Source organism: Numida meleagris, chromosome 5, assembly GCF_002078875.1.
Source record: "Numida meleagris isolate 19003 breed g44 Domestic line chromosome 5, NumMel1.0, whole genome shotgun sequence".
Classification (NCBI taxonomy): Eukaryota; Metazoa; Chordata; class Aves; order Galliformes; family Numididae; genus Numida; species Numida meleagris.
Window position 1 is genome coordinate 60,131,333 of NC_034413.1, and position 19,718 is coordinate 60,151,050.

General features: G+C 44.4%; 1 protein-coding gene across 7 annotated transcripts in view; it reads left to right on the top strand.

The window, feature by feature from the left end:
• The window catches only part of GLI2 (GLI family zinc finger 2), a 185,973-nt gene that overhangs the window by 38,015 nt on the left and 128,240 nt on the right, over positions 1 to 19,718 (top strand). For 3 of the 7 annotated variants that reach the window (XM_021398987.1, XM_021398991.1, XM_021398985.1), the window contains exon 2: positions 15,550 to 15,712. In XM_021398987.1, the coding sequence (XP_021254662.1) occupies positions 15,580 to 15,712 (133 nt within the window). In that variant the 5' untranslated portion in view covers positions 15,550 to 15,579. Of the gene's footprint in view, positions 1 to 11,587; positions 11,826 to 14,919; positions 15,077 to 15,184; positions 15,472 to 15,549; positions 15,713 to 19,718 lie in introns of those variants that run through there. The other 4 variants (XM_021398986.1, XM_021398988.1, XM_021398989.1 and 1 more) reach the window with 4 other exon arrangements.

The window sequence follows — 19,718 nt, forward strand, 5'->3', positions numbered from 1 at the left end:
ATATAAATGTGTAGTAGCATTTCTGGTTACAGCATGCGAGTCCATAGAAGCCTTAATGATAACAATTTGTGCTCCTGTGTCATCTTTCCTCTGAGGATCCCAGTCTACTTTTAGCCTACGAATGAACAAGCTCATGCTTCAGGACAGAGATTTCCCTCAGTTTCTCACTTCACCTTTCATAGCACAAAGAGATCACCAGCTGCCCCAGCCTGCAAAATTCCACGCCCTCTGCCCCTTTGCTGTAATAGCAGGCAATGAAAATGACCTTTTTGTATTTTAGTATGAAGAATCCATCAGTAGTTGCTGTCAGGCAAGGTGTTGGATGAGTGGGACCATTTGTCTGTTGCAGCATGACGGTCCTTACGCAGCACTGTGACAATGTGGGCATTGCATTGAGCCTGCCTGCAGGAGAACACCTAATTGCCATCTCATGGCACGCCTGGGTGCTTGTGGAGCAGCAGAACCGTCAGCTCTGAGCTTCCAGCGTTCACCAAACAGGTGGCAGCTTCTCGGGACAGCTGTGATGTGAATTTTCCCAGCCTTTCCCACAGGGGTGCATTACAGAAGCTCCCTGCGCAGAACAAAGGAGCTGGATGTCGAGGTGAGATGTGTCAGCCGTGAGGATTTACCGGCAGATCACAGAGCTTCGGGAAGGTCTGGAGAATCGAAGGGTGTTTCTTTTTCCACAGTCAGGGTCCTGCTCAAGGTGAAACTTATAACTGGGAGCTACAGTGGAGATATTTTGTGGGTTAGAGAAATAAACGTGGGAGGGTGGAGCAGATTAAGACTGTGATCCCTTGGAGGACCAAAGACCTACAAAAGTCAAAACTAGATGAGAAAAGTGACTGCAATCACCTGGTTGTGTATATTTCCTCTGCCAGTATAAGGCAGCTGTTTAAAAAGCTCTGTGCCTTTACTGATTGCTGTCATGTATCATTCGGGGAGTAGTGCATGTTTGCGTTTACTTAAGAATGCTGGGGATTAGTATTGGTAATGCATTGGATTAGTATTGGTAACGTGTTGGATGGACCAATTTCCTTCCAAGAAGGCACAACAGATTGTGCTGAGAATTGTTCCAGAGATGGCAAGAAATGCAACTGTGCTGCATGCTGGCAAGATCAGAGGAGATCAGGGTGTTGTAGACAGGGCCACTGGGCAATTGTGTGTCTTGGAAAAAGGAAATTTGACCAAACGTTAAATAGGGGTATAGTGAAACTCTCTTGTTACGTATATGGGGCTATCATCTGCTATTCTCATAAATTTAGGTGTTTTCTTGAAGTGAATTGTTTTAGTTCATTTTATAGTGAATGTATAGCAAAAGTACTTCCAGAACCATCGGAGTTAAGATGGATTTGAATGAATGGCTGTCTGACTTGTCATCCAGCCTAATGTACAATCATGAAAGCAAAACTGAATTAAAAAAACCCTTCTTCCTCCTTTATTTTTCCCTCAACTTTGACAATAGAGACAATACAGATTCAGAAATATTTTCTTCTATTTTAGCATCTATTTGTTTCTTGTGCACCACTGCAGAATGGCATGGCTTGGTACTTCAGAAAAGAAACCCAACAAGGTGCAATTTCCTAAGTAAAGGAAAGCTTTGGGGGCCTTTATTTTAATGCTCTTCTCAGTAGATTGTAGCTTGTTCTGCTTTTCTGCTATGCAGGTACTGCAGTTAATTATATGCAGATTGCTGTGCTTATCCATCATACAAGTCACAATTCTTGGCAAAGATATAGTCTTGGTAGCATGGAGGGGTGAGACACTGGTGTGTGCAGTCCCCTATCTCCTGTGTCCAGGGAACTGAGGGCTGCTCCACTGCGCCTGACCAGACAGGAATCACTTACTTTTGTAACAAGCAGACCTCTTCCTCCGTGTGTTTTCCCTGGAGTAATTTACACATGATGCTGTTTGCTTTGAGGTCTCGCAAACGCTGTGATTTGCATCTGGTGCTGGAGTGACTGACGGTTTGTTCCTTTGATTGCTGATTCTCACGGTTCTGAAATATGCCTTTAACTGCCAAGGCAGTTGTGTAGCTGTAGGGGCTGCAACCAGGAAGGCTACGGGTCTGGTGAAAGCTGGTAGGGATGCTTGTGGTCCTGTCCAGGTCCCAAACTGAAGACAGGGCAGGAGCCGTGTGACTTTGGGGCCGTTTGTATCATTGAATGGACCACTGCTAAAGGGAAGGCTTAAACATTAATGAATGTTTACTGCTACCAGTCCTCTTCTTTAAAAATCCCAATGGGGTGCAGAGATGAAAAGTCAACCCTGTGTGTGCCACAGGTCCAGTTTTCTGAAGGCATTTGCCTGGATGTATTCACACAAATACAGATCTTCAGTTACAGGAGTGCTAAAGAAAGGCATCTAATGTTTTCTCAGTACGCTGCTAGTGATTTGGGGATGGCTAACAGTTTTTGTTCTCAAAAGATACATTTTCTCAGTGACTTCAGTGAACATTTTATAAGTTAGTATTAAATCTGCAAGAATCTGAGTTTGCATTGGAAATACTGGCTCCAAAATAGAAAACGTGTTGAGCTGTCTCACTTGTAATGAAAGGCTGGGAAAAGCCCAAGGGGGAAAAGTGGTACAAACATTGGGTAGCCATAGACATAGTTTAAAGACAAGAAGTTGTGTGGGCATCTGTAACTGGTGACATCTCTCCACTTCTATAAAAATTCAGGCTCAGATGAATGACTGTAGAAACAGGAGATTGTCGGTGTTTCATTTCTTTAGTAGATAAAAACCTAACTTTCTTTTCAGTCAAGTGCTAGGTTATGACAGCAATTAGGATGAATACTTGCAGAGATGTTTCAGTATTTCTGGTGTATAATTTTGAATGTCAAGGTGCTCTGACACTGTGTGTGATACAGGACAAGTTAGTTATGAAAAAAGAGTTATAAAAAGGATTGTTCCCTTCCTTGGGGAAAAATACAGTGCAAAGAGAGTTAACTGAAGCTCTCTAGTATTTCTCTAAAGTCAGAGCAATGTATCCTAACAGGTACATTCACTGGTTCATGATTTTCCAGGTGGACCTGATTCTAATCTTGGACATGAACAGAAGATGGTCAAAGTCAAAAGTTTCACTGGTGAAAATAAGTATGAATGAGATAAAAAGTAGATTGATATCTCTGGTCCATATGACCAGGGTTTCTCAAATGGCACATATGTAGGCCCTGATTGAAGGAAGCGCATATGCATTTGCTGCAGTCTCCATGAAGCCAATGAGATTGAAAGCACAGTGTGGTAGGCTTTGGAGGGCTTTGAAAGGGGAGACAATGGCTGAGGCAAAACAAAAGACCAAGCCATCAAAGGATGTAAAGCAAAATGACAGGAACAAAGTGACAAGCTAGAAAAATGCTCTTTGCTCCCACATTCTGAATGGCTGTAAAATCAGCTTTGTACTTGTTAGAGCCAATGTAAAGGAACTTGCTGTAAATGAAAATGAATGGCTTAGAGGCAGGTGTTTTGAGTTCAGACATGTAGGTGAGTGCAAGAAGCACAAGGAAATGCCAAACTCTTGAAGCCATTGTGCAGAAGGAAGGAGCAGGAGTCAGAGGTGGCCTAGAGGCAAAAAATTTGCAGTGAGGTTGGAAGAAAGTGAGGACTGTCTCAGGTTTCAGATTTGAGTAACAAACAAGATGCTCTCCACCTCTACAGCATTTGGCACCCTTTGCCACCTTTCATCTGTGGCTAGAGTGCTGTGAGGAGCTACCGGAGAGCAGGCTGATGTTTGCATGTTGATGGAGGGAATCAAGTCTGAACTAGGTTGATCTGTGAGTGAAATGTAGGAGAGATCTAGGGGAGAGAAATCCCAGAGGTTGCTGGGTAGAGAAGATTGCATACAACTTAGCTGTGAAGGGAAGAGGAAGATGTTATGAGAGTTACAGACACAAATGGGATTTTGCTTTGAGTGAGGCAGACTGTGTTTCTGAGGAAAAAGAGCAGGAAGAAGATGGAGATGGCAAGAAGAGCAAGAACAGTGGCTATGATGGTTTAGAAGATGGTTGTGGAGGAGTGAGGTGACTAGAGGAGAAGAGCAGATAGATGTTAGGAGCTGTAGATGGCAGGTGAAAGGCTTGCTCTTTTCTCTAGGAGGAACTCAACAAGGTTGTATGCAAAAAAAAATACAGGCATAGAAGCTAATTATTGTATGCACTAATATACAGCAAATAATGTACAATAACTACAAGGCAAATAAGTAATAACTACTACCAGTAGTACAAAAAAGCCTAGATATCTAACTTTGGTTTGTTTTATATTTGTTTAAGGGCTCTGTCTTGAAGAATTTAGACTTACCCTTTAAATTATGTCTTAAATAAGATAGTATCCAGGAACAAAAGCAAAGAGGATGGAAGTATCTACAGAGTCTTCTCAGGATAGGCTTTATGATTTCAGTCTCTTGTTTAAAGAAATGATGAAAAACATCATTTTTATGTGTTGTCAAGTGGCCACAGCAGTCACTGTGCCTCAGAGTCTGGCACGGCATCTGAAATAGCGATGGGGACGTCCAACAAGAACAAATGCTCTCTCCGCTGCCCAGCCTCTGGCTTGATCACCGCAAAACACACTTTTGCTTGACTTGCTTTGACTCTCCGATTGTGTGCACACAACGTGGTTCCTGAACCATTCCTTTGAGCCATAGCAACCTGCTGACGTACGCTAAAAGTTTACTATTAGCCTGGTTTTTGTTTCAGTGATTTTTGCGGATGTGAGATGTGCTGGCATGTCAGCTTTGGTCATTGTATATGTGAAACAGATACTACAGAGCAGCAGAGGATGAGACTTCCCCACACTTCTATTCTTCTGTAAGTTGTGGAGACGCTGCTGCTGGGGGAGAGAAAGGTAGACATTCCCTTTTATAACAAGAGAATGAGAATGAGTTGAATTATAATGTTCTTTTTTTTTTTTTTCCTTTCCTTTTGATGCTGACAGGAACTCACCAGACCAAGAAACCAAGTCAGTTCTTGTAGGCTACCGAGCAAAAATTGTATGATACTCTGTTGGTGAAATGTTGTATATCTGTCTCAGTCATCAAAATACTTGTAGCACAATAGACATAACTGCATAGTAAAGGAATGTGAGCTCGGCAACATTGCCACTGGCAGAATATAAACACCTTAAAGTTTATCAGGACTTTGGGAGATGTTTATTACTTTAGTCTTACTAAGCCCTTATCGCAAAAGGAAAAATACAGAAATTGGAAGGTGGGTATTTTGCTTATCAGCAGAGATAAGCATGGTGAGATTCAATCACTGTAAAAAGGCAGATGTTTTGATCTGCGAAGGTATGACAAATCGACCATTTATAACACAGGTTCATATGTATATAAGATCAAGGAGGATTGGGGTGCTCATCTAGTCTTTCTGTAACACCATCAGAGGACTTTCCTGTACTTAAGCCCATGCGTATCCAGTGATGAGTCCTAGACTACAGCAGATCTTCTGGCAAAGTTCTCTGAACAAAATGTCAGCTCTGCAGTGTAAGAGAGTCCATCACCGTCCCAAACCCAGTGCTCTTCTCTGCTGAAGCCAGGAGCCTTGTTACTGATCTGAATTTCTTGTTTTACTTTTAGCTGTTAGTTCCTGTATTTGGTATCATGCAACTATGATTGATTTAGCAATAGGTTCTTGTAATGTCCCCTATCTCTGGGTCAAAGAGCATCAATTATCAAATTTCTCTTGGTTAAATGTATATATTAGTAACACCGATGAGTCATCCCACAAACACCCGCCTGTTAAGCTCACTCTCATTACTGTTGTGGATCGCACTGTTGTCTGCAGTTCTCATCTTTTGGCTTGAATCATGAGTGTCGTGTTCCATTAACAGCCAATTTGGGGTTTGTCAGAGAGACGTTATAATCTTCCAAATTTTGCTTGGACAAACACGTACTGCTTTAGCTGCTCTGATACCAGCAGCCTCCATAGAACTTGGCACTCACTGTTTGCCCACCGTGAACTTCAAATCACCTTCAGTCAGTGTTTTTCAAAACACAGTCTTCATTTTAATCATTTTCCCCGTGTATGGCCATGTATGTATGGCCATACATGTGGTTGCTTGAAAACAGATAATTTTTGTATCCAACCCATCTGGTGTTAGAGAAGCCAGACACTGGTACAAAGTGATCATCTTTATTTGCTGCATCTGCAGTCGTTTGTCATTGACAAACTTCATCACTCTGTTTTTGTATCCCATTGCTGGACGTGAAATGATTCTAACTCTCTGATCACATGAATGTTACCGCCAGATTCAGCAATACTGGTCAGAGCTAATTGGTGTATTAAACGGACTATTCCACTTGTTTATTACTTGAGTTCACAACGTTAGAGTCTACACAATTAAAGAATCTCTTCTCTTTGAGTCCCTTGGTACCTTGATTAATTTTAATCTTGACATCTTGATTTCTGGCTAAATGAGTGCTCATTTTCACCCTTGTCTTTTGTCATTAGCTTAATACCCTCCTGAATACTGTAGCTTGTCTCCTGAAAGACTTATTCCCTTCCACTGAAATGATAACCAGCCACGCTGTACACTCTTTTTTTCTGTGCAGAAGATGGACCTACAATGCTGAAAACTGAGACACTGCCTTTCATACTTAGCTGATAATTTCTGGAATTGCAAAGAGCACTTTAACCTGTATTGCAGCTTGCAGAAATGAATGCTGTTTTCATTCAGAGTGTTCATTTCATTTTCCTTCATATAAAATTCCTTTCAATGACTTGGTGGTTTCCGAATCTTTCTTCGCCGATGCACTCGGTCTCCTTGTGGACTACGCTGCGTTGCAGTTTATGGGTATGTCCCGTGTAGCTCTTTTCTGTCCTACTAGTTGGATGGTCAATACTTTGACAGTTTGGGAGTGTGCAAATGCCAGTGAGTGACTCCTTGTTCCTTGTGAAGTTGCTCCAGATCACCTCCAGAGGTCCCATCCGACCCCAAACAGTCTGCGATTCTGTCACAAACTCTTCTCCCAGCCCCATCTGGAGCAGTTTTCTCCGTTCTCCAGTTTATGAACTGCCAACCATTTTATGTGGTCCGCATCCTGCAGTCTTATAAAGACAATATGTGTTTCTACCCAGCTTGGAATAGCAGCTTTTGTGGTGTGTGTTCAGTTGAGGAAAACGAGCCAATTGAAGTGTTGCTTTTTTGTTTTTAATTACATTCTTGTTTCCTTCCCAGGCTTCTATCTTCTACATACTTACACGTGTGCCTCTGGAGGGAAGATTCAATAGACTGATGAAGTTAACTGAAACGTTTAAAAATAAACCAAAGTTTTGTAATGTAACATGTTTTGAAAGAACCCAGTTGCTATAGGGATTTTTGCAGCAATGCAATCCTTCATCTTTAATTTATCAAAGCAGAGGCTTTACATTCCTTGAGCCAAATGATAGTTTTCTTACCCAAGCTTTGGGGACTGTTCAATGTCATCTAGATGGACTAGTTACTACAGGACAGCATTACTCATCCCACCCATACATAAAGGAACCCATTATACTTCACTGCATGTGGCTTGTGTTCAGGGTTTCATTCATGAGAGTTGAAAGTGTCCAAACTGCTGCAGTAAAGAAGTGAAACCCTGAGAAGATTCTCCTTCAGTCATTACCAGCCAACAGAACGTTCACTTCCACCTTCTCAAAAACTCACCCTAATCTCTCTGATTTCAAGGCAGCTCTTTTTCTCCTGGCGAAACCTCCTGCATTGGCCCTCACCTGCTCTGTGGAACCTGCACGGACATCTCAGTTTGGAATCAGACTTGCTGTTCCACTTTAACATGCACAATTTATTTTCTTTATATCTCTTACTCATAGACCTGCTGAAAAGTCAATAGGTTAATTATTACCGATTTGGAATTATAGACTAATTTTGTTGTAAAGAGCTTAACTGCTGGTTTTAATGCAATCCGTGTTCAGCTGCTACCCACCCAGGTAAACCTGCCAGGCGCCATAGATGGTTTATCTGACACGTTAGCTATTAACAGCTTCTGCTCTTGTTAGAGCATGAAGACTTGATCAAGTTCTTCCTGTTCGTTTTGCTTTTTTTTTTTTTTCCTCTTCTTACTCTTTTTGTGTAAAGGTTTCTTAAAATTAGAACAATACTTTTTTTTTTCGTTAAATACACACACACACACACATATGGAATGTTTGTCTTTTTTTCCCCCCCCTTTTCTGAGGGGGAAAAAGTTCTACAAAAAACAACAGAAAATTCCATTACAGGAAATTGAAAACCTCTTAGGATTTACATCAAAAACACATACTTAGAGAAGTCTTTTGCCAAAATTCTCCCTCCATTACAACAACAACAAAGCAAACAAAAGTAAAATCAAGTGAAGATTCATGGATTAATTCTAACGGTGACGCATCACTTTTGAGCAGTTTTTGTTTACCTGGTGGCATCCTCCCATATTTTTGCAGCAAGTTAACACAGAGTCTGAATGCAGGAGTGTCTTCATTATCTTCTTTGACAGTTTTTCACAGGTTGGAATTTGTGTAATAAAAAATTTCTCATGATAAGACAAGTAGGATTGGCTTAGAAAAAGTAAGACTTTGTTTTCCTGTTCCACCACAAAAGAGTCTTCCCTCCAGCCCCCACTCCTCCATCTTCTCAGTTCTTCCAAAGTAAGAAACGAAGATAACTTCTGAGAGAGAAAGGAAAGTTGAGTACCCCAGCCTGCATGTCTCAGCATGGACCAATGCCGAATCTGCGTCTGGTTTTGAGCTTTTGTGTCTGCTCCTATGTTTTGATGATGTATTATAGTTGTTTTTAACCCAGCATCTAAAAGATAATTTCTGTTCAAGGCTCCAAGGTTGGCAGCTTGAAAATCTACTTGAAGTGGGGAAATGATTCAAGTTTATCTGATGCTTTATAAATCGGTCTTATTTGTAAGGAAACAGTAACATTAAAGCGACAGTGTTCATGAAAAACACCAAATCAGCAGATTAAACCCAAAGAAGTGTGAGTTCCTTTATTGCATGCCGTATCCTATCCAGTAACCACAGCTTGTAAAGTAAATGGCTTTAGTAAGGGAAAAAAAACATTTATATTTCAATTCTGTGGCCTCAGTGTTGGCATCTGGTGCCCACGAGTGTCCTAGGATAACCTGGCCTCTGGCTGTCATTCCTGAAAAGCACAGGGCTCCTGCAGGTCCTGTGCCACCTCCGCCAGCCCCGTGCAGGATCTGTGTTGCAGGGCACTGGGGTACCATAGTGCGGACCGCTGCTTTGCACTCTTGCAGCCCAATGACCGCTTGGTGTCTGGTCACTGCTGGAAAGCTTCCAAGGAGTACCCAGCTGGGGAATGCTGGCTCTGGAGCAGGAAGCTGAATACCTCAATTCCTTGCAGATGGTGATCATTTCTGACCACTGCCACAAACTCTACTGACCTTGTCTGATAAAAGTGGAAGGTCACTGCGGTCTTTGCAAGTAGGGACAGCAGCTGGGGCTCTTTCTCAGGTGTATCTCATATTGCTTCCCATCACACACCTGGCACTGTGTGAAGTGCATCCTTGCATCTTGTTGGAGGTGGAGTGCACCAGCAGGCTGCATTCCTTGGAGCTCTATGCAGGGTACAGCTCTTTCACCAGAGGCTCTTTCGTTTCTCCATTTTGCTTCCTTGCAGGTTCTCTGAATATTTTGTGCTTCTCATCCTTCTGTGCTGTGCCTCCCTTCCATGCTAGATACCATGTCATGATGTGTCTTCATCTCCCGTGGTAGCACCTCTTTTTGCAGTCTCTTTCTCTTTCTTTCCAATGCCACTGTTTTGTGTCTTTGTCCACAGGATTTACCAATGCCTGTCCCTCAATTTACTCATTTTCTTCAGTAAGTTCTTTCCTACTCTAGTCTCTAAGGTCATCCTTCCCTCCCATTATTTATGCTTCTTTGCTATCTCCCATGCTTGTCTCCATCTTAGAATCATAGAATCATTTGAGTTGGAAGGGACCCTTAATGGTCATCTGGTCCAACTCCCCTGCAATGAACAGGGACACCTACATCTCCATCAGGTGCTCAGAGCCTGGTCCACCCTGACCTGGGATGTCTCCAGGGGCGGGGCATCCACCACCTCTGTGGGCAACCTATTCCTTTAAGAACCCTTTACTCATTTTACATCCCACAGTCGTCTGTGCCAGCATCCCTCCTTCCCTCCCATCTCCTTCCCATCATGCATTTCCCATACCTCACCTACTTTCTTTACCTCAGTGGGCAGAGTGGTGCTCAGTGGGGCCTGGAACATTCCGATGTTCTGGAATTGGTTGGAGGTGATATTCAGAGGTGATCACATTACAGAGGAATGCTGCCAAGAGCCAGGCAGTCCCGGCTGCACCCTGACCCCTCACAGCGAGGCAGGAGTGCTCCTTCCCCATGCTTTTGCTTTGCCATTGCCATATGGAAAAGACAGATGGTGTTGATCAGGAAGTTCATCTAGAAGCATATCTGTTTCATGCCATACGTGTAAGATTTGTTCATTAAACTTAGAACTCTCATTTAAAGCCAATTAACAGAGTGATTTGAAGAGACTTGTTGTTTTTGAAGTTCAAAAGAGATGCTAAGTCTCTGATTTCAGTCTTTGTACATTCCAGAGCCTGTATAACTATTGCAGTGTTGCCAGCTCTCCTGGTTGGTTGTTTTTTTTTTTTTTTTTTTTTTTTTTTGTCACACTCCCCCACCCCCCCAACACCCCTTTCCCCCCACACACTTTTTGGAGTAATTTGATTTTTGCCATGGGCTGGAACCGCTTGGTGAAGCCTTATGAGCCACCAGCTGTCTGGCCAGTTTTAGCCCTACATTTGGAGCAGGGCTTGCAGAACTTGTTTGTCTTTCTATTCCCTTTGCTGAAAGCTCCTTCCTTTTCTTCCTTCTCGTATTGCTCTCCTCTAAGTAGGAGCTGGGGAAGGAGGTAAAACAAGGGAAGCCCTGAGCTGCACTGTGCCCTCTTAACACCACTTCTGTCAACATGAGATCATCTTTGCTTCCTTTGTGCCCTCCCCACAGCATCTCCCAGAAGGGGTGAGGACCCACCACAGAAGCCTTACCAAGCTTAGCAGAATTGTAGAATCACAGAATGGCTGGGAGTGGAAGAATTCCCCAAGATCATCCAGTCCCAACCCCCTGCCGCGGGCAGGGTTGCCAGCCACTAAATCAGGCACCAGCTCAGGCTGCCCAGGGCCCCATCCAACCCTGCCATGAGCACCTCCAGGGATGGGGGCAGCCACAACTGGTGCAGCAGGGGCTTCCAAGCAGACAGCTATTGCTTTACGTGTTTCCCCTCCCCCCCACGCACAGGGCTACTTTCCAGGTGTTACCAACCCTGGAGGATCCCAGAACTGATTGGCTCTGAATTAACATTTATTCTACTTCTACCTGAGATTGCTGTTCTGTGAACACTCTGTAGATCCTTCAGCACCAGGCAGCATGTTTGGATAGTCCCAGCACTGAGTAGTGGCATGCGGACAGAGAGGTTGTTCCTTAGTAATTTGAAGCTGTTGCTGATATAAAAGAAAATAGAGGGGTCAGATTTTGCTCTGGTATAGAGCCTATGACTTCACTGAGTTAACTGCTGCTACTTCCGTGTAACTGAGAACATAATTTGGCTCAAACCCTGGGAGACTGAAAAAGATCACAGCAGCCACTGTATTAAGGCAGTGTTCAGAACGGTTGGCTCGCGCTGAATTTCATAAGCGGATCGTGTATTCAGAAGGCTTTAGCTCTAGAACACAATCCCCTGCAAAAGAAGAGCTGGTGGGACCGTCTCTTTGTTTATCCTAACTAAAAAGCTGCTAGGAGGAGCTGCCAAATGCTGCGTTGTGTCAGTGCATGGGAGGCGGGCAGAACCCACAGGTGCTCAAGGGCAGGGCTTGGTGGGGTTGTCCCAGCTGCCGTGGGTCGCGCTAGGAGCCGTCAGCAGTGGGGCTTTGTCCCAACTGTGCGGTGCCGGGGTCAGGAGTGGGCACGTCCCAACCCTGTTCTTTTGTGGGTGCTGGTTAGAGTCACCCCATGCTGGTGCATAATCTTTGAGCAGACGTGGCTAAAATCGGTGATTGGTATTTGACAGAAGAGCCCGCTGGGGGAAATACCTGTTTTCTGCTCTGTCCAGGGGAGGAAAAGGGGGTTCCTGCTGAAAGAGAAATCCCAAATTAAGGAAATGTCTTTTCAAGAAAAGGATGTGGGGGGTGGCGGGGTGAGGGTATGTCTGATGAGGATCTGCTTATCCCCAGAGTTGCTAGCAGTCCTTTTCAGGCTGATGTCCTCCAAGAGACAGGCATTTTGGGACAGCACTCTCAACTATTGCCCAAGCACTTAGCAGGAGGGATTGTTTTATTAGGAAAGTTTATGGCTCCTGGTTTTCCCTCAAAGGCAAATGTGACTTTGTTGTTTTTAATTCTGCTGGGATTTCTCCCTTTTAATATACAACGCAGCTGTTAAAATAGCTGGGGTTGTCCAGGGCAAATCATATAGCACTTTCCTTGTTCAGATCTCAGATGGCTGCCTTTTTAGTGTCGCTGCAGAATTATATTACAGGGCATATGAATAGTGCCGGTATTAGTGTCAAAATCAATTACCCAACCCTTCTCCTGCAGAGAAAGCTACAAACCTTAGGAACAATCTGAGTAATCCATTTTGGGTTTCTAATTCTGAGTAATGACGGAGGGCAGGGACTTGTGCTTGAATAAGTGCATGGGGTCTTTCTCCGTACAGTCTCTCCTAAATGCATGCTCTTTACAGGAAAATGCAGGCTCCCTGTGAAACCTTTTTTCATGCCAAATGTCTCACTGCTGAGATTAATCTGTCACTGAATTTATAAGTTCTGTGCGGCACAGAGCAGCGAGAAAAGTTTAGCATTGAACAGAAAGCAAACCGTACATTGCTTAAAAAATGAATGCTGTGCTCCTGGATAGCGTGGATTGAGTGCCTCCATCCATATATCTTCTCGTTCCAGTAATAAAAATACTTCCATAGGATTGTGCCTCCAAGTATCTCATAGCACCTTGCGAATAGGGCAGATATGGTGCTGGTGCCCCTTTGCTCTCTGGTCCCTGCCCTGCTCTGTAGGCGTTGCTGTGAGCAGGATGGCATCTGGCTGGGGAGATGCATGTGCCCCCTGCGCTGGGACAGTCAGCTCTGGTATGGGCAGCTCTTGAAGGAGAGCAGCTTCTGGACACTTCCTGGGAGGAAGGCTCCAAAAGTGGGAGCCTCTAGCAGCCCTGCCCCGAGCAGCTTCACAAAACAAAAATAATTACAGGCTTATTATCCTAAATCCTGGAAGATTAGAGTTGATGCTTTTTTTTTTTTTTTTTTTTGCTAATCTAGTATTAGGGAAGGATTTACCTGTTTAATACTGCCATTTATTTGAATCACTCAATTTTACTTCCTATTATTTTTTTTTAATTCCGATTTCATTTGAAAAGAAAGCATACAGCTACAGATGCCAGATTTGTAGACGTGGACCTGATCTCTTGTCAAATTTGGGTTGGATGAATGACACATCTGAAAAGCTGGATCCCTACTGAGGTGTCTGTGGCAGGGTTTAAAGATGCCACTTGAGGCACCTCTCCGGAGAAGAAAACACAGCTCTGATCTACACGCTTCACCAGAGAACAGTTTCTGTTTCCAGTTTCCCCCTCCCTTCCCCTCCCGCTGCCCCCTAAGGAAGCCTCCCGTGGGGTCAGGGCAGCCCAGGGGTGCGAGGGCGAGCGGCTGGTTTCAAATGGGAGCACAAAGCCCTGAAAGCAGAGACTAAGAAGAAACAGGTGGGGGCTCGTAAGGCAGCCTCTGAGGTTTGTTTGCTTAACGAACAGAAGCCAAGGCTGTCAGACCTAGGTCAAATGCTCTTCCAGTTTGAGTGTATTTATTTCATACATGATCTGTAACCCAACCTGTTTTCTGGATTAAACGGCTGTAACGTCCTGGCCCCCAGGAACCCATCCTGTGTTTGCCACCAAGTCCAGCACATGCCGGGACAGGACCTCAGGGCCGCCTTGGTGCTCGCTGGAGCATCACTAAAGCCTGCAATTGCGTGGGTGTCATCGTTTCCAGTGTGAGCTTTGCTGTTTACAGCTGCAAACTGTGACTGCAGAGCCCTCGCTTAGTGGTGCCATCAATGGGGACTGTGCCTGTAAGGCTCCCGGGTTCACCATCCTGCTGGAGTGGTGCCATCAGGAATGGCAATGCATTCTTGGAATGGCCAGCTTGATAAGGCAGCTAGAAAGCAGTGGAGGAAGGAGCTTAGGACAGCTGGTCTTGAGCAGTGGAGAAATGCAGAGGATGTTGAACAGCGGGGGAATCTGGGAGAACAGGGCTGTGTGCCACCTCTGCTAAGCTGGGGAGGGTTGGAGCTTAGAGGTTGGCAATAAGGACCAACGATAGCAACGCCGTGTTTGTTTGGCATTTTGTTTTCTCTCTGGGAAGGTTTGAGTCGATACAATGGCAGTAAAGCTACCTGCGTGCAAAAAGAGTTCTCTGGTTTCGCAGCATCTTTTGGCTGCTCCATGTAACTCTGGTAAGAAGGATGCTCCAGAGCATCTCAGGAGTTGAAAAATTTGCATTTCAGAATTTGCATCTGAAAAATTGTAGGTCTGCATTAAAAATAGAAAGGAAAGGAGGAATTAGCGGTGGGTTTTCCCAGGCCCAGCCTGAAGCCAGGAGTGCCAGGCAGCTGTGGGTTCTGTGAAAACAGGAGTCAACTGGAGGTGCTGGAAATAAAACAAGTTAAAATGGGGGAAGTGAAAGTGTTTGTATGCCTGCTCATTTAATAGAAACCCCTATTATGTGGCATACGGGATGCACGTATTATAGTTTTTTTTAGAGACAAGAGAAGTTTGAGACATGAACAAATAATCAAGCCAGCAAGAGGTTGAGAGCTGTTGTTTTTTTAAATGTTGTGTTCGGATTCCTTCTGTTTTGTGGAGCTTTCACCTGTGCTTAATTTGCCATTTGTAACGAGGGGGAGGGGGGGGAAGCTGCAGCTGATTTTCCCCTGATCAGGAGAGAAAAATTTGCTTGGGAGGGAGAGGAATTAATGGATGTTGGTCCTAACCACCCCTCATCTCTTCCAGACCTGCCGTGGTTTGCCCCTAATTACCACTGAAAAGGTGAGGGCATGAGTTCAGCACCAAGATACAGAATAAAAACCAGTCGGGAAAACAAACAAACCCAACTTTATATGTATTTTTATCTGTGTTACTGCCACTGGAAACATTTTAACTAACTGCCTTTTAGGTTGTGATGGGCTCGGTCTTTACACACGCTAAGCTCTGGCAGCTCACCTGTCCCTCAGTCCTGGAAAGCCTTTTATACCCATGTGCTTTATGATACAGGCTGAGTCTAAAAGAGGCAAAAAATATGTGTTGGTCCTGATCCCTTTAGGTTTTCAGCTGCTTGGAGCCACTCATATCCTTGTGGGGCTGAGCCCTTGTAGGCTGTGACTGACTGCTGTATTGGCTGTGTCTCTGCAGTTAGGAACCCAGGAAATCTTTGCTGCTTGCAGGTTACCTTTGAGCTCTGCTACTTCCTTTTTGTCTGCTTTGTGAGTGACCAGAACCTGGCTTTGTTCTATGTCCCGCAGGGTTGCTGAGCTGGAAGATGAACGTCTAAGATGGAAACTTCTGCTTCAACTGCTGCTGGGAAAAAAGAAGGAAAAGGTGCGGTTCTGGAGGGGGATGGCTTTACAGAGACGGGGAAGAAACCCACTCCTTTAGCAGCTGCAGGAGCAGCAGTGGCACAAGGAGGTACTTTATGTTTTCCACACTTTGAAAGCAGCAGGGGTGTTTTTCATTAGACTGTAAGAATTTAATAAGTGCGGTGGCATCTGTCCTCCTGTGAACACGCTGAGTTTATTGGGGTTCTCGGCTGTCGGAGGTCATGGGAGTGGGAAGCTGTGTCACCACGTGGTGTCGGAACATCACTGCCCAATGACTGCCACTCCTCGTGCACCATCCTATGGCTGGGTGGTGGGATGTGCCCATCAGAGAGCCCATCGCCACGGCCGCTGGGTAACCGGTGCTGCATGGTGGAGGGGCACGGTGTCAGCTGCTCCTCCATAGAGGGGTTAAAGTATGGCTGACCCTGTTATCAGGGTTGGGGAGGGTGTTGTGCAGTGGCTGTGATCCTGCTAATGAGTTAAACAGACTGCATTGTCTTCATCTGTCACTGCTGAGATTTCACAGTGAGGGAGGAATTTGGGTCCTACCTTTGTGCAAGGGCTTCAGAGATAAAGACCCTTCCATCTGTGTTGTTCCTGTTACATCAGAAAGAGTTCAGATCTTGGCTCTTTTTTCCATTAGTATTTCTGGCAAGGTTGTGGTCTTGCTGGTGTTGGAGTCCATTGGGAAGCTCTCACGCGTGGTTTCAGGGTCAGTTTTGATGGGTGTGATGCTGATGTTTTGGAGACACGCGGGCTTGGAGCAGGAAAGATTCTGTGCCACAAAGCCACATCCCTTGCTGACACACATGTGCGTGGAGCCTGCAGTTCTGCAGGGTGGTGCCTGGGCCCTTCCTGGTGGCTCCTGCTGTGGGAGGGTTGTGCCTGGTGGGGACCAGGACAGGGCGTATTTTCTATGTGGGGCATAAGAAGACAAACTTAGAAGGGACTGCACCAACTTGGATGTGACAGGGGATATCCCAGCTGTGTAAACTTTGCAGGCAGCTTTTTGGTTGTTGTTTAAAATATACTTTATTGCTAGCCAGATTCTACCCCAAAATGAAGCCTTCCCCACCCCTTCCTTCACCACTCAATGGTTTCTCAGGAGTGCAGGATAATTCCTCTGCAGCCTTCTTTGTCTCTTACAAAGCCCATCTGGAGAGTTTGTGTTTTCTGTTGGCAGATCCTGGCCTAGAGTGCTTAAATCTTTGTCTCTCCTTTCTGTTCAACACCTTTGTTATCCAGTCTTCGTTTCCACTTTAACCTGGGAAGATTCAGTTGTACAGAATGAGGAAACAGCTGTTCTATATTCTATCAAATCAGTTCACAGCTTTGATAAATTCTGATAGCTAAAGGAAAGTGTTTCTTTAGCATGTGCTAAAACTCAAAGCCCACATATGTGCTATTGCAAATAAACACTTTCTTCCCATCTGGCACGTGCACTGGGAGTGCCTCTGACGAGGATGCAGCCTGTGCCACGTTCCCAGAGAGGTGATGGAAATCAGGGTTCCCCCCAGGTTGGGGTGTCTATCAGTCCGTTTGGTGCCCCAGGGACTGGGTTGGTTTTTAAGCGTCCAGTTTTATGTGTCACATTAGCAGTGTGCTCTTTGGAAAGGATGATTTACGGGCTCAATATTTCGCCTTTTATTAAGAGGAAGTGAAGAAGTGAGTGGAGGATTGTTTGAAGATGTCAGGAGAGGCATGATGAAAGCATTGTGTAATGAGATGTAAAGAGCGAAGTCTATATCACGCTGGGAAGAGAAGTGCTAATAAATGACCTGAAGTGGCCAGCAGTGATATAGCTGGTGATGGGCTCCAGGCGCCGGGCTCTGCAGGTAATACATGTGTGTTGGGGCTTGGGGGGCTTCTCTCCGAGCTCTGCCCAGTGGTAACGCTTGCTCCCAAAAGGGCACAGTGCTGCGCTTCTAAGTAGAGAAATTAATTCAAAGTCTTCTTCTAACAGCAGTTAACTGCAAGATGTGATGTAGCAGATAATAACAAAAAGGCTGTGTAGCGGTACTTACATAGTATTCGTACTAATATAACGTATTTGCTTCACTAAACTAGTGTAATTACTCACAACAGGCTGGGAATATACATATTTATGCTCATATCCTTACAGAAGAAAGCAAACGAGGCATGGAGATTAATTACGTTGTTCAGCTCAAGGAGGGAACAGCAGCAGACAGGCTTTAAAGGGAGGGCCGCCAAGCTCCCTACCCTGCTTTGCGGACATACCAAGATGTCTTTCTTCCCCTCCAACACGAACTCTGATTTTATTTATTGTAGATGTTTTACTCTTTGTACTAGCATATGAGAAAGTGGCAGCGAAGCTCAGCTCATGCTGCAGATCACCAAGCTGTGCTCTGGAGGCAAAGAGATGTAATTTGCAGCACATTGCTCCTTTCTTCTACTGAGTCACACAGATGGAGTGCCAACATGACATGTTTCTCTGATCACAGGGCTTGCTTTTTTCCCTTGTAGAAATGAATAGATTTGTAAGGATTTGTTTACAATTAAGGTAATTGAAGCAATAAACTGAGCATTAGTTAGATAATTGAAGAATAGCTTTTTAATTATATTATTATTTAGACTGTATTCCTGCACTGTAATAATATGTCCAGTCTCCATTAGTAGTTCTCTTGTTTAAGATATTTGTCCCAAATGTTTGGAGCCTTGAACAAATGAAGTTATATCTGTAGGAAGAGAGATCAGCACTGTTGCTGCTGTCAGTGGAGGAGTCCTTTCATGCTCAGAACCTGTGTTGAATTTTTAGTGTCCTAAAGCTACCATTTTAGAATTCTTTGCATTTTTTCATATAGTATCTCATTGATCAGATGTTCAGGAACTGGCCTCACACAGAGGGCATAAGGAATTCTCTCAGAATTTTCTGTTTTTCCATAAATCGTGCCAACCAAGGAGTCAACACTTTTCTGTTTCAGTATGTGTATGTGTTTGTGCGACTGAGATGGAAGCTTGTTTAATGACAACATGTAGGGGTGACAGACAGTCCAATCTGCAAAAGAGCCTCCCTGCTTTGGTGCCTCCAGTTCTGGAAGGGCAACTTAAGACATGTCACGTTTAGAAAACCCTTTTGCTGAGTGCAGAAGTGCATGCTGCTCCAAAGGAAAAAGAGGTTTTGGAGCAGAGCAGCACATGAGTGAGAACAGGTTGGGTCCTCTGGGCCAGTGCTGCAATAGCATTGGCACGCATGAGGAAGCCCAGGCGTGCGGCTCCAGGAGAAACTGAAATGAGCCACTCTTTCAAAGGCAGAGATATTTAGGAAGATGAGTTTCTCGCTTTGTAATAAAAATTAAATACAAATTCTCCTAAATGCTAAGTGTCTGACTTCAACAAGACCCAGAATGCACCTTTCCCTCTCCACCCCACCCTCGACATGACACAAACAGCGAGTTCCCAAATTGATGGTGTTTATGTTTGAAACATTTTTCTGATGTCTGGCTCTGTCAAGACTAATTTTAGCATTTCTAAAGCTGGGTAAAAATACAGCCTCATTACTTTGATGTCAGAGCATAGTTTACTATTAGTATATTCTGGGGTTTATCATTTTAGTCATGTTTAACACGACTGCACCAGGCATGCACTATTAAATCTGGTTTATTTTACATTCCTGTCCGAGATTATTTATTTGGAACAATTTCCTCTCTATCAAAAGACACAGCTAATGCTGAGTTTTAATGTGTTATTTACACACAAAATAACCTATTTACAACTCAGTATCTGCCGCGGGGAGAATGAATGGGGCAGTGCTCCCTTCATCCTGTTGTATCTGAGTTTAACAATCTGGATTGCTAATAGAACCATTTATCATGGGGTGGTAATTTATTTTACGTTAGCTGCACAGGTCTCCCTGCCTCTGATCTATGGAAATACTTTGTATATAGTGAAGTTCAACAAGTCATTTGGTGTAAACATGGGGAAACCAAGCTCCAGAACCAGTAAGACTCTGGCTACGCTTTCTTCCAGGAGGTAGTGCCTCTCCTCTGATATTAAGGCTTCAGTTGAAATACAGCTCATCGCCCCACGTGTGCTGTAAGGGCAGAGCGTTGGGCTTTTCTGCACTGGATCAGAGG